Source organism: Aulostomus chinensis, chromosome 8 (genome assembly GCF_037954235.1).
Source record: "Aulostomus chinensis isolate RoL2024-O1b breed Wild chromosome 8, RoL_Achi_v1.0, whole genome shotgun sequence".
Lineage (NCBI taxonomy): Eukaryota > Metazoa > Chordata > Actinopteri > Syngnathiformes > Aulostomidae > Aulostomus > Aulostomus chinensis.
In genome coordinates, this window is record NC_141327.1 from 30880247 (window position 1) to 30895112 (window position 14866).

General features: G+C 47.5%; 1 protein-coding gene across 1 annotated transcript in view; it reads left to right on the forward strand.

The window, feature by feature from the left end:
* Positions 1-236: 236 nt before the first annotated feature.
* Positions 237-14866, forward strand: part of LOC147258095 (slit homolog 1 protein-like) — a 65230-nt gene continuing 50600 nt past the window's right edge. The window contains exons 1-4 of the mRNA XM_086212474.1: positions 237-536; positions 5065-5136; positions 7820-7891; positions 7978-8049. Coding sequence (XP_086068600.1) covers positions 346-536; positions 5065-5136; positions 7820-7891; positions 7978-8049 — 407 coding nt within the window. The 5' untranslated portion in view covers positions 237-345. The remainder of the gene's footprint in view (positions 537-5064; positions 5137-7819; positions 7892-7977; positions 8050-14866) is intronic.

Genomic DNA, 14866 nt, shown 5'->3' on the forward strand with positions numbered 1-14866 from the left:
CAATGACTCAATGGAGGGTGGTGGAGTGAGTTGGGGGTGGGGGGGTGTTCACTGTACGGCCGCATGAGAGAGAGAGAGAGAGAGAGAGAGGAGGAGGAGGAGATAACAGCGGGAGGGAGGTGGAGGAGAGCCACTTGGAGGGAGCGCCGAGGCGAGGAAGAGGAGCCCGGCTGCAGGGCCACTCTCCGGGATCTCTGGGATCAAGTGAAGCCGCTCAGTCGCAGCTGAACTTCACCGGATCTGCTGCTGCTGTTCAGCCTCCTCAGTGCCCCCCCACCCCCTCTGGAGGACCCGGTGCCGATCAGCGGTCACCGAGAGAGGTTCTGCCGGGTCAGAGGCTGCAGGATGGTGCTGGTCACGGGTCCATCTCCCGGCTCGCGGCTGCGGACGATCCTGGTGTGGTGCGTCCCGGTGCTTCTGGCGGGAGGAGCGCAGGCATGCCCGGCCTCCTGCAGGTGTCTGGGTAACACGGTGGACTGCCACGGCCTGGGGATCCACGTCGTTCCCAGAAACATCCCCAGAGGAACTGAGAGGCTGTGAGTACCCCCCCCCCCCCCAATCCCAATCTCACTACTACGAGTACTCCGGTACTCAGAGGCACGAGGATGAGGAGAATCCTTCATCAGTGCCGCTGGACCGGGAAGTTTTAGGAATCACGATGATTGATAGTGAAGGGTTGAACGGAGAGAGAGAGACAGAGAGAGGGAGGGAGACAAAGGGAGAGAGAGGGAGGGAGGGAGACAAAGGGAGAGAGACAGAGGGAGGTGGTGTCATCCTCCCTCGTGTGTGTCGAGTGTTTAACCTCACACTCGCAGTGCTGCTCTGCGGCAGCGAGGCTCGTTCCTCTATGGCCCCCAGTGTCGCTGCATATTGAATATTTCTGTGATTCTGCTTAAATTTCCATTTTATAATTCAGCTGAGTCCCCCCTTCTCATCCTTTATCCTGCTTATGTTTGCTGAAAGTTCTAAAAATGTGTGACATTTCTTTAAACTACAAATTCTGATTTTGCTCCACATGGCACCACCCAAGAGGAGGTTCTGGTTCTCCTCTGGGGAACTTCTCTGCTCTCCCGTTAAAAAGTCACCAGAGAACTTTTGTCTGGTTTGTGCTACACGTGTGGAACGGACTGGACTTGAATGTTGATGGCAGCAGGCAACCAAACCTAAGACCCACTCATGTGGGTCCGTTAGAGAAGTTGCAACACCAAAGTCCTAGACCTTGGACCTGGATCAGAGCCCTCTAGAGGGTCAGAATGTGAGGGGAGCTCCCAGCTGACTCCTCAGACTCAGCTGATATGGGTTCCTGCACAGTTTTACCTTCATGGTATGAAGGTAAAACTGTGCAGGTATTAGGAAGTGTCAGTAGCAAGAAAGTGAGCGCATATCAAAATGGTTAGGGTTTTCCTTCCAACCTTCCAAATCTCTTCTGTGCCCAGGAGGACACACAAATCCTGCAGGACAGTCACAATTAAAAAACGCCTGCCTCACAAGTCTGGAACTTGGGATCAATCAGAGAGTGAAGGAGGAAGTGTCACGGCTTCTTAGATACGTTAAGTTACAGTACAGCTAAAACCAGGGGGCTCTGAGCTGGCCAAGGGTTGTGGGGACAATGGCAGGGGAGGCATTCATACATATTTTAGTTCATTTTGTAATCAAAATTGAAATGCAGTATTTCACAAGGGCTAACTCTGTTTCCATGGTAACGTCTGAGGGTTTGACTAATCCCTGGACATCCATCCTCTTCCAATAAGGTTCTAATGTGATGAAAACCTTGTTCTTGTTCCAGTGAGCCGGACAGCCCACTGACACCAGCTGGTGGCATCCTGCCGCTCAGCAGGGCTACTAGCACAAGCGCTAGCACTGTCCTAGCAAGAAGCTAATGACATACGAACAGTGTGTCCAGCTACAGTTGAGCCCGCACCTTGACTGGAGCACTTTACTGATTCTATCAATGGACCCCAGCAGCCAATCAGGTCTGACCAAATTACAAGGATGAGCCCCAAGCTAGCACATTGTGTTTCCCCCTGACATCAGTAGGGGGCAGCACAGAGCGTACGACACGAGAAACGCGCTGAAATGCTAAAACCCTTGGATGAGGATTTTGGTGCTGGAGGGATGATAGTATGGGAACTCGGTCACATGTGTTGAAGAAATGTGCAGTTACATACGACATTGGCGCCTTCTGGCCCAGGAAACTGCAAAGAGGACCCTTTTGGTTTAATCTGGAAGAAAAACTACAACTACCACAATGCAGTGCGCTCGCTGCCTTCAAAGGCCACACTTTTACGCTCCTCTGCTACGTCTCCAGTCATTTGGTGCTACACTACAGATATTTTATTATATTTTCTGTCTTTAGCTCCTGTTTTATGTCTTCTTCACGTTCATTTATTGGACAGTTCAACCAGCGTCTCCTCTTGAGTCACCTCGTTCTTCAGCACTGAGCTCGATGGCACAAGACGTTACCTGGTGAAGAACACAGATGTGATGTAGTTGGACCTCTGGTGGACTCCTGTCTGCACCAGGTGCTCCATCACACACCTTTACAGCTTTACTGTTCACCTGGTCTTTGAACATTTGATTCATGTTGCATAGGATCATCGTCACCAAAGGCAACAGAACAGAGTCACAGGGAACAACAGGTTCCTTCAGTGTGACTGTACAAGGGCATTACAAGGACCTCAGCTCAGTTGAGCAGGGATGGATTACGTGACTATATGAAGTTCTTCAGCTGCATTTCTGCACTGATAGTAAACTAGCATAAAACCCCTTGGTAAATGCGGTAAAGGTAGTAGCTCAGAATCTCAACCATTTTCCCAGAGTAGAAATTCGAACTGTGAAACACAGAACTCCAGTAGAACAGAGCTCTGCTCGGTGATGTCCCCTACAGAACAGTGAGAGCGTCATTAGCGAGGCGAGCTAATGATTGCCTGCAGTCGCCTCCACAGCACTTGAGATGATAATGAAGGTTCTAGATTCTGCCTGGACTGCAACCTGGACTGCCGCTCCTTCACACTACAGTAACTTGCTTTCACCACCCAAGTAACAAATTCTAAGGTGTTATTAGGAGAAAAGTCTGACCTTCGCTGGCTTGACTAGCTTGATTAGGAGCCAACAAATGGAGTCATCAAATATAACAATGAAACAGACCCTCGCAGGTCGTGGTTAGCGTCCGGATTAGAAGCTCTACGGTATTTATAGCGCAGAGCTTGTTCATGGTCTGGGTGTTATTTCAGGTTCTAGAGTGTCTGGTGTGAATAATTGATGATGGGTAGGGGTACCAGAGACACTTTATCCCTCCTCCTCTGTGGTGAAGGTAGTGTGGAGGCTGATAGCTTCATGACCTGGGATGAGGACTCAAAGACCTTGGCCTGGAGAAAACTCTGAGCCTGTAGAAGCACTGGCCTCCTTCTCTGAGATGGTGACTGTTGGTCTGCTGACAGTTTCTCCCTTCATCAAGTTAAAGTCATTAACTGAGTAGAGAAACTGCAAATAAAATTCCATTCATACCTCTGAGAGTCAGGGTCAGGGCTGGTCCAGTCAGAAGCGGAGTATCAGAACAGCATCCACCAGCAATCTGCTCTCCAAATTTAATTTTAATTCAGGTTCATTGTAGAATCTAACAAAATGTTGTGTCTCTCTTCTAAATCTATTTTGCTGAAGATGCTGGTTTGAAGAAACTTTCTTGGAATTGACTGTGGCTGAAGCAGTTGGGAGTTAGAGCGTATCAAGCTATCAAGCTGACTGCACCGGTTAAACCAAAAACAGCTTCCTTGTTGGGTTGTCGTGGCAATGCTGACTCCTAATTACCCCACTGATGAGTTTGGCTGTTTGACCAGAGCAAAAGTGGAAGTGTGGAGGTGAAGCATGGAGATGAAATGATACAGGTACTGGAAAACAACCAGTTCTGGTTCTCCTTCTGCCTCCTTGGGGGTTAGGGTGAGACCAGGTAAGCAACACCACTCACTCACCTGACAGATGTTTGCCTCCACTGCGACATGACCATGGACATGGTAAAACACACCTCACCCCTGACAGGATCACTTCTTGCTGGACTACAAACACACCTTGTTCCAGCGAGAGTTTGACTGTTTACACTGCTTCGCTTCCCTCTTTGTCCCTGAGCTCCTGGCCTTCATTCATGTTACATGTAAATGTGGGCCAGGGGCTTTAACTGCCCCGCTGAAGGAGTAGGAGGGACGCGTTCTGCTTTAATGAGCTATTGTTCAGCAGAGTCACCACTCATGGGGAGTCTGTTGCCCTGCTGACCCTTGACCCTGCCATGCTTGCTGCGCCACACCAACAGACTTGTGTTCACTTAGCTTCATACATGCTCTTAGCGTGCACCAATAAGCAGGTCATTGCTCTCTGTGCTTGTTTTGTCTGAGCGGTTTAACTGTCAGAGTGATTTAACATCAGGGGTTTAGTCAGTGGAGATCTGAAGGATCTTGTCCTTCAGGAAATGTCTTTGGAGGAAGCTACAATAACGTGAAGTCTAACATTTCTCCTCAAGAGGTTTGATGGGTTCAGAGGAAGGATCCAGACGCTGATTTAGAGGGTGGCGTGTGTCGGGTGCTGCCCGTCTTCACTCACCTGTCCTCTTGGGTTGGGATGTTTTCTCGTCTTTTAGAGCTTTCCTAGGTGTGTTAATGTTTGTGAAGGGAAGACAAGACCTGGTGTCCACGCCCAGACCACAGCATCACACTCAGGACAGCACAAGGTCACTCCCTGCTCCACCCTTTACAGTAGCATAGGAACATGATACCGCGCACACACACACACACACACACACACACACACACACACACACACGTGCGCTCACACACTCACATACACACAGCTTAGTTTACTTTTCCTTCCACAAAGTATCGTGCGAAGAGTGACATCATCATCTCTCTCTTTCCAACTGTCAGTCAAAGGAGACAAACAAGTCCACAGGGTTAAAGCCCGCCCTTCTTAATCAATGGTCACATGACCCACCAGCAACACTCCACCCCAAGTGTGTGTGTATGTGTTTGTGTGTGTGTGTGTGTTGTCAGTGTTAATGGCTCCTTCTTGTGTTTTTAGGGATCTGAACGGGAATAACCTGACCAGCATCACCAAGACGGATTTGGCGGGTCTCAAACACCTCCGAGTGCTGTGAGTCACTCCCTGTTTTCCTCTGCTGAGATGTCTCACGGGTTGGTGTTTTCACTGCTGCTGCCCCCATGTGGCTACGGGGGGGGGGGGGGGGGGGGGGGTCTCCGTGTCATTGTGGATGGATAGGTAGATTGATAGATAGATAGATGGATAGATGGATTGATAGACAGATAGATAGATAGATGGATTGATAGACAGATAGATAGATGGATAGATGATAGGTAGATAGATGGATGATAGGTAGATGGATAGATAGATAGATGATAGATAGATGATAGGTAGATAGATGGATGATAGGTAGATAGATGATTGATAGGTAGATAGATGGATAGATAGATAGATGGATTGGTAGATAGATAGATAGATAGATGATAGATAGATGGATTGGTAGAAAGATAGATGGATGGATAGATAGATGGATGGATAGATAGGTAGGTAGGTTGGTAGGTAGGTAGGTAGGTAGGTAGGTAGATGGATGGATAGATGGATAGATAGATGGATAGATAGATGGATAGATAGATGGATAGGTAGATGGATGGATAGATGATAGATAGATGATAGATAGATAGATAGATAGGTAGATGGATGGATAGATAGATAGATGGATAGATAGATGATAGATAGATAGATAGATAGATAGGTAGATGGATGGATAGATAGATAGATGGATAGATAGATGGATAGATAGATAGATGGATAGATAGATGATAGATAGATAGATAGATAGGTAGATGGATGGATAGATAGATTGATGGATAGATAGATGGATAGATAGATAGATGATAGATAGATAGATAGATAGGTAGATGGATGGATAGATAGATAGATAGATAGATAGATAGATGATAGATAGATAGATAGATAGATAGATAGATAGGTAGATGGATGGATGGATAGATAGATGGATAGATAGATAGATAGATAGATAGACAGATAGATAGATAGATGGATAGATGATAGATAGATAGATAGATAGATAGGTAGATGGATGGATAGATAGATAGATAGATAGATAGATAGATAGATAGATAGATGATAGATAGATAGATAGATAGATAGATGGATGGATAGATGATAGATAGATAGATGATAGATAGATGGATGGATGGATGGATAGAGGCAAAATGATACCGATGATAATGACACTGACGATAATGATACTGATTATAATAATACTGATAATTCTGATGATAATAATACCGATGATAATAATACTGACTAAAATAATACTGACGATATGGTGGCATGTGTAGTTTCTAATAATCGTACAGTATATAGTATGATGATATGATATTGTACAATATTTATACATATAATTATACTACACTATATACCATAAGTACAAGCACACAGATATGGTATAATATGATATATAGCATACTTGACTGTACAGGATATACATACAGTCGGTACTATGGTATAAGAATATGTGACTGTGCAGCAGGCGCTTCAAGGTAACCAGGGAAGGGTTGGTGCAGTTCTGTGATTGTGGCTCTGACAGGTCGAGGAGTTGTAACGTCTTATTGTGGTAGGAAGAAACCATTTCCTGCACCGTTCCTTAGAGCTTCGGGTTGAAGGAGTCTGTTGCTGAAGCTGCACTTTAGCTTGTCCAGGGTCTGGTGGAGGGCATGAGGGGGTGAGGGGGATTGTCCATGATTGCTAGAAGTTCTGCCAGCATCCTGTCCTCCACCACCTCCTCCAGGGTGACAAGCTTGGATCCAACAGCAGACCCAGCTTTCCTTATTGGTCCGCACCCCAGGACACTGCAGCAAAGGAGATGGTGCTGCCACAAAAGACTGGTAAAACATCTGCAGCATCTTGTTGCAGACATTAAAGGACCTGAGCTTCCTCAGAAAGTAAAGCCGGCTCAGGCCCTTCTTGTAGATGGCCTCTGTGTTTGTGGACCAGTCCAGTTTGTTGTCCAGTGTGACTCCCAGGTACCTGTATTTAGGCACCATGTCCACATCCGTTCCATTGATGCAGACAGGAGAGGGCAGGGGCTTGTTCCTCCTGAAGTCGATCACCATCTCCTTCGTCTTCGTCACATTCAGCTGCAGGAGGTTCTACCCACACCACCTCACAAAGCAGTTGACCAGGTCCCTGTACTCAGCCTCCCTCCCGTCCTCAACCCACCCCACAATGGTCGAGTCATCAGAGAATTTCTGCATATGGCAGGACTCAGTGCAGTACTTAAAGTCAGCAGTGCATGTGGTGAAGGGAAGGGGGACAGTCCAGTTCCCTGGGGGCCCCGATGTTACTGATCAGACACACAGTTCTGCAGTCTCACAAACTGCAGCCAACTCGTCAGATAGTCAACGACCAAAGCGACGAGGGGATCGCCAAGCTGTGTGTTCTCCAGTTCGGCCTTCAGCAGTCTGGGCTGTCTGGTGTTGAAGGTGCTGGAGAAGTTGAAGAACATGATCCGGACTGAGGTGTTGAGTCTGTCCAGGGGGGAGCAAGCCTGCTTGAATGCTGCTTTGTTTTGTCCAAAAAATACAATTCTTTTTCTCTTCAATCATCTTTTACTGCAAAGTTGGTTAAAATAATTGAGCAAGTAATATTTATTACAACATTGGTGATAAAATAACATTTTAAATAAGGAGCCCCTGAACCAGAATCATAGCCGGAACTACTTTCCTGACTGAAACGGTTTTCCTGATGTGTGATGATCTGTGTTGTGCAGGCATCTGATGGAGAACCAGATCAGCACTGTGGAGCGAGGAGCCCTGGATGAGCTGAAGGAGCTGGAGAGACTGTGAGACTACACAACAGCACGTTTACTGGCTGTACAACCAGGACCCAACGTGGTTGTCTCTAACCTGACATGGTTTTTGTGTCCAGTCGCCTCAACAAGAACCGCCTCAGTCGGATTCCAGAATTGCTGTTCCACAAGAATGAAGCCCTGTCACGCTTGTGAGTACCAACGCCCCCCCACCCCCCCTCAGCATCCTGCCACTGAGACCTGTGTGGTGCCACTTGGGTGTCTGGGGAACTGGGCAAGTCATCCCTCCATCCCAACATCCCTACATCCATCCATCCACACATTCATCATCCATCCCTCCCTCCATCTCTCCATCACTACATCCATCCATTTATCATCCCTCCATCCATCCATCCATCCATCCCTCAATCATCTATCATCCCTCCCTCCATCCATCAATCCATCCCTCCATCATCCATACGTCCATCCATCCATCTGTCTATCCATCCCTCCCTCCATCAATCCATCATCCATTCCTGCATCAATCCATCCCTTCCTCACTTCACCCATCCATCCATCCCTCCATCCACCTATCCCTCCCTCCCTCCATCCACCACTCCATCCCTCTATCAATCATCCCTCCATCCATCTTTCCATCTGTTCACCCCTCCATCCATCTCTCCATCCGTTCACCCCTCCATCATTCATCCCTCCATCCTCCCATCCATCATCCATCATCTGTCATCTATTCATCCAACATCCTTCCATCCATCCATCAATCCATCCATCCATATCATCCATCCATCATACATATGTCCATCCAGTCCCACATCCCTCCCTCCCTCCATCCAATCAGTCATCCGTCATTCCAATATCCATGCTTCGATCCACCCATCCCAACTTTCATCCATCCATCATTCCACCAACCATCCATCCCTCCATCTACCATCCATTCCTCCATCCACCCATCCATCCCTCCATCCATCTGTCATCCATCCATCGATCCATCATCCATCTATCATCCATCCATCTATCATCCCTCCATCATCCACCCATCCATCCATCCATCCATCCATCCATCCATCATCCATCCATCATCCATCCATCCATCCACCCATCTATCATCCAGCCATCATCCATCAGTGTGTGTGTGTGTGTGTGTGTGTGTGTGTGTGTGTTCATGTTATGATATCACACAGCTTCACCTTGACCAGCTGGTGAACTGTGTGGTCACTGGTTCTACAGTTCTACAACTCTACAGTTTCATGTAGCAGACACTTTTGTCCAAAGCGACACAAGCACGAATTTAGACTGGAGGGAGGAACCTTAGTAAGTAGACAAACAGCTTCAAGTGTGATGGCTGCAGGTGCTGCCACCTAGTGGCAGAAGAAGGGACAGGGTTTTTTGTTAATATAATTCAATTACAACTGACCCCAACCAATAATTCAATGTCTACAATATCTTCAACATTCAACACATTCAGTATCCACCACTGTCAGTGCTGAGTGTTCACTCAGAGCCGGTCTCAGACCTCCTGACTCGGTCCACCCTGAGGACCAGGAGGAGGAGGCTCAGGTTTGAGGGCCTCGTGTTCCCTGAACAGTTGAGCCTTCAAACGGCTCTTAAAGCAGGGAGGGGCTCTGAGGGTCGCATGGAGTTGGGAAGTTCATTCCACGATGAGGGAGCAACAGAGGAGAAGAGCCAGGCTGGAGACTCAGAGCCACGCTGAGCTGGGAGCACCAGCCGACCCTCAAAGGCGGAGCGTAGCGGCGAGAGGGAAGAGACGTTCACAGCGGGGTGACGTCCAGTTTTGGGCGAGTTAAAGACCAGACGAGCTGCTGTTTCTGGATCGTCTGCAGAGGTTTTAAGGTCCACCAGGGAGGCCTGCTAGGAGAAAGCAGCAGTGGTCAATGATGACATCACTAGCGCCTACACCAGAAGCTGTGTGGCTCATTGTGTCAGGTGGGGTCTGATCCTCCTGGTGTCTTAGAAGGCGTATCGACAAGACTGAGCAACGAGGCCACGTGAACCTTAAAGGTCAGCTGGTCATCAATCATGACACCAGATTCCTGGCAGAGTTTGTGAGCACGAGTTGATGTGAATCGAGCGGAACGCTGATCTGTGGTTGAACATAGGGACACGCTGGGAAGACAACGAGCTCAGTTTTGGACAGATTTAGTAGAAGGTGGCCTTCCTTCATCCATGAGGAGACATCAGCCAGACCTGCTGATATCTGAGCTGAGACAGACGTGTCTTCAGGTGGAGGAGACAGGAAGAGCTGAGTGTGGTCAGCATAGCAGTGGCAGGAGAAGCCACGTGAACAGATTATAGCACCGAGTGAGGTGGTGAATAAAGAGAAGAGTAGGGGGCCGAGCACCGACCCCTGGGGTGCTCCTGTTAATAAGTCATGTGATTCTGACACTTCTCCCCGCCATGACGCTCTGAAGGATCTACCTAGGAGGTAGGACTTGAACCACAACAGCATCGATCATGAGATGCTGAGTTCAGAACGTGTGGAGAGGAGAGTCTGATGGTTCAGGGTCAAAGGAGCAGAAGGTCCAGCAGGAGGAGGACAGAGGACGGACCAGCAGCTCCAGTGGTTCTGAGGCTGACAGGAGTGCAGTGAGAGGTCACGCCTAAAGCCAGATTGATGGGAGTCAGTCAGGTTGATTTTCTACGGATGCTCAGAGGGTTGATAGAGCATGAGCTCCGTTGACTGGCAGCTTTGTGGGATTTACATTAGTAGCTTCAAAAATGAATCAACAATGCAAAGATGTGGAAATATGAGCAGCAGCAGCAGCAACATCGCCCAAACTTGAACAAGGTTCCCTGAATGCATCCTGGTCTCTTTTAGCACTTGTGGCGCCACTCTGCCATCAGCTCATTGTATCTTGTTCATACATTTTTTTTGATGATACACAACAGGACCACTACACACAAAGGGTTGGAAAGAACAATATCATATTCTAGACCCTGTTTCTGGGGTCCTGTGGGAACATGGCAGTAGAACATGGAAGAAGATCTGTTCCTTATATTGTTGCTTTTTCACAATTAAACAACAACCTAGACAAGGAAGGACAAAAGTAGGGGGAAGGAAGAAGGTTCTAGTCTGTTTCTGACAGAACATCCCTATCGAGATATCTGTGTGCAGCTAATTGGTGGTGCAGTGCTAACAGAGGGGGTGATGGCTAACCGCTGTGTGACCTCACTATAACCCCGAGGGTGAGTGTGTGTAGCAGGGTTTCCTCCCATTGTGGGACCAGAAATGAGTGATGATGTACATCACCATATTTTATATCACAAAGCTCCAGGAAATGTCCTGATATGTGTATGACATCATTATTTGTTTTTAGCATGAGTACTAATGAATTTGCTAATTATACAGTTTTGCATCCATACAGCAGGTGTGTATGTGTGTGTGATTATATGTTTGTATTTGTAAAGCATGTCACTCTAAAGCTAATATGCCAGTGGGTTTTCAGTCTATTAGGACATGCGTGTATTTAGCAGTCATATTATCTGCAGGGCTGCAGGAAGAAATCGAGAGAGACGCTTCTTCCTGTGTGTCTGACACATCTCAGCAGATGCAGAATTTTAGGACGGACATGGTCACATGCTTCACTGTTCTTCCACAGCTTGGTGTGAGAGTTGGACCAGAGACATCATTGGCCAGCATGTCTGTCTGAAGTAAAGAACAATAGGAACAAACAGGCTACCGCTGTTTGAGTGTCATCTCAAACGCTCAGACCGCCGTCTGACACACTCCGACTCTACTGACACTCTCAGACCGCCGCCTGACACACTCCGACTCTACTGACACTCTCAGACCGCCGCCTGACACACTCCGACTCTACTGACACTCTCAGACCGCCGCCTGACACACTCCGACTCTACTGACACTCTCAGACCGCCGCCTGACACACTCCGACTCTACTGACACTCTCAGACTGCCGCCTGACACACTCCGACTCTACTGACACTCTCAGACCGCCGCCTGACACACTCCGACTCTACTGACACTCTCAGACCGCCGCCTGACACACTCCGACTCTACTGACACTCTCAGACCGCCGCCTGACACACTCTGACTCTACTGACACTCTCAGACCGCCGCCTGCTGTCTGAAACACATAGATATCGTGAGGGGTGGTAGAAGACTCACACCTGTTTTTTTCCCCTCTGCTGGATGATGTGATGGATGTGAGGACCGATAGCAGGGCAGTACCCACAGGAAGCACTGCATTAGAACTTCTTTTGTAAATATACACAAGACTGGTTGTGGACTAGTGACATGAGCAACATGAGTCCTGCAAGACTGAGGCGAGTGCTGTGAGAGTGAGACTAGTGCTATGAGTGTGAGGCGAGTGCTGTGAGAGTGAGACTAGTGCTATGAGTGTGAGGCGAGTGCTGCCAGAGTAACTTGTGTGCTGACAGAGTGAGGCGAATACTGCAGGTGCTATGAGAGAGGGGTGTGTGCTGTGAGTGGAGGGAGTGTGAGGCGAGTGCTGCAAGAGTGAGGTGAGTGCTGCGAGCGTGAGACGAGTGCTGCGAGTTTGAGGCAAATACTGCGAGAGTAACGTGTACTGCAAGTTAGAGGTGAGTCTTGCAGGACTGAGGTTTGGACTGCGAGAGTGAGACAAGTTCTCTCAGAGTGAGTTCAAGCAATACCAGCTAGTACCTCACAGACTGGCTTAGTTTTGCCAGTTGCCGTGGTAACTCTTCTGCCAGCCGGTCACGACCCTTCACTAGGTGTGGATGAATGTACATTTACACAGTATTTGATTGTGTGTACTAACAGGATCATGTGTGTTTGTCACGCACATGCTGCAGCATTGCGAACTCTAGTGTGTTTGTGGTGGACTAGGTTTGAGTAGGGGGCATCACATTTCCCTCTGGATGTGGTATGAAGCTAATATTTAATGTGTGTGCGTGTCCCTCCCTGCTGTGTTTCGTCTCTGAGATTTTTGTGGTCGACAGCCAGATTGAAGGGAAACGGGAAAAATAGATGCTTGTGCACAAAAGAAAAACAAGACTTTCTGTTCTTTTAGCCTTGAATTTACCTTTTATTGGGAAAAATTTTCCAAATGGAAAACACATTTACTATGAAGCAGCTGCTTCTTAATGTAGTTGACGACTACTAAAAATTCACACCAAGAAAGACATGTAGAAAAGTCAGGAGGGAACAATCAGTATATTCCCCCAAATTAGCATAATCATGAAATCGCCTCAACTATGTGGAAGACTTTCACAGTCATAGAGTGTTGGATTAATTTGTATCGTGTGTCTCTCGACATCAAGGTCAACTAGATGTGGATTTCTGTTCATTAAGTGTGAACATACACTTCACTGAATAAAAGGTCATGTAAATTTTCTACACAAGTCAAGGAAATGTACAGCATAATATAATAAACAATTGCTGCTTTTATTTTGAAGGCAAGGTCACTGCTCCGGATGTGATCCAGAAGCTTTAATGTTGACATGAGAACATGTTGAATGTTGGTTGTTGTTTGACCAAATGCTGCTTCTGCCTGGCGAGGATCAATGAAAAAGCCACATAGCCACGGAGGTAACACACATCTGACTTGCCCTTGAACAAAGTGTTGTCCATCATCTGGTGTTTCCTTTTTTGCCTCTGTGTCATCCATTTTGATGGCGAGCACCTCGCTGGTGGTGGATCACATGTCAGTGATGGACCTTAGTGGGGGCTCAGTATAGGGTTAGCACCTGGCGAATGAGGCTTGGTCAGTCATTTAATTTCTGATCTATTAATGACACTAACATAGCTTTATGTGAACCTGCTGCCCACCTGCATTTGGTTCTGTTCTATGTTCTCACCTGTGAATTTCATTAATCGGTTTCCTACCTGTAACAAATATGTTGGTGAGTTACCCATTGGGTACCTGACCTGCAGCAGGACTCAAAGCAGAAGAGTTTAAATCAGTTAGTTCTGATCTCCAAGCAAAGTGTTTGTGTTTTTTGACGAACAACTGGATGAAAGAGACCTGGATTAGACCGGACATGTCACTGTTGCAGTTCCCCTCTGAGCAATCAGAACTGTCCGCGCGACCTGACCCTTGTGTGACCTCTAGAGCAGGCAGACTGATGGAGAGAAGGGTGGTGAGTTCAAGCAGGGAATGAGTGGGAAAGTTTACCTTTCCCACTCATTCCCTGCTGTGAACAGGGGTACAGGGGGACTGAAACCACAGCAGTGATGGCAGAACAATGAGAGGATGAAGGGGTGTGAGGAAGGAGGGCAAGAAGGACTGACCTGGCCTGACAGACGAATAGAAGATGTAGCAGGCAGGAGAGAGAGCAAATATTATCTCTCTCTCTCCCTCTCTCCCTCTCTCTTGCTCACGCACGCACACACACACACACACACACACACACACACACACACACGTCCAGCTGTGACCACTCTGTTTTATTCTAGTAAACACCAGATCCAAACTTCTTATGTCCTGGCAACAAAAATCTTGACGACCGGATGGGAAAGTATTTGAAATAATGCTTGGGTGATGGTGGTGGTGGTGGTGGTGGTGGTGGGGGGGATATAACTGGGGAGGAATTTTCAGTGCATCATGTGACAGATGGGGGAGGAGCTCAAATAAGAGACTGCACTTTCATTGAAAATAGGAATGAAGGATTTCTTAGGAAATATTTGCCACCTGGAGAAACCAAGGCATCAAGCACATTGACAATAAAAATCTTAGTGTCAGACTTTTGGATGAATCGTGAGAAATATTTGGATCTTGTGGAACAAAAAGTATTTGCTTTGGGGCAATGATGTTAATCTAATCACAGTACAAATACAGCCAGAGGACTGCAGCTTTGTAATGTTTCGAGGAGAGGAGGGTTGTGGTTGAACGTCTCCCTCTTCTCTTTCTTAAGTATTGGATGGTTTCGGATCACGGCAACCGAGAGCAGACAGATGGCTGGTCTGCCTGGTGGCCTGGAGCCTGCTCTGAAAAACCAACATACTGGACTCCAGTTTTTTTCTGTCTACATTACTTTTTATCAGGGTTAGGG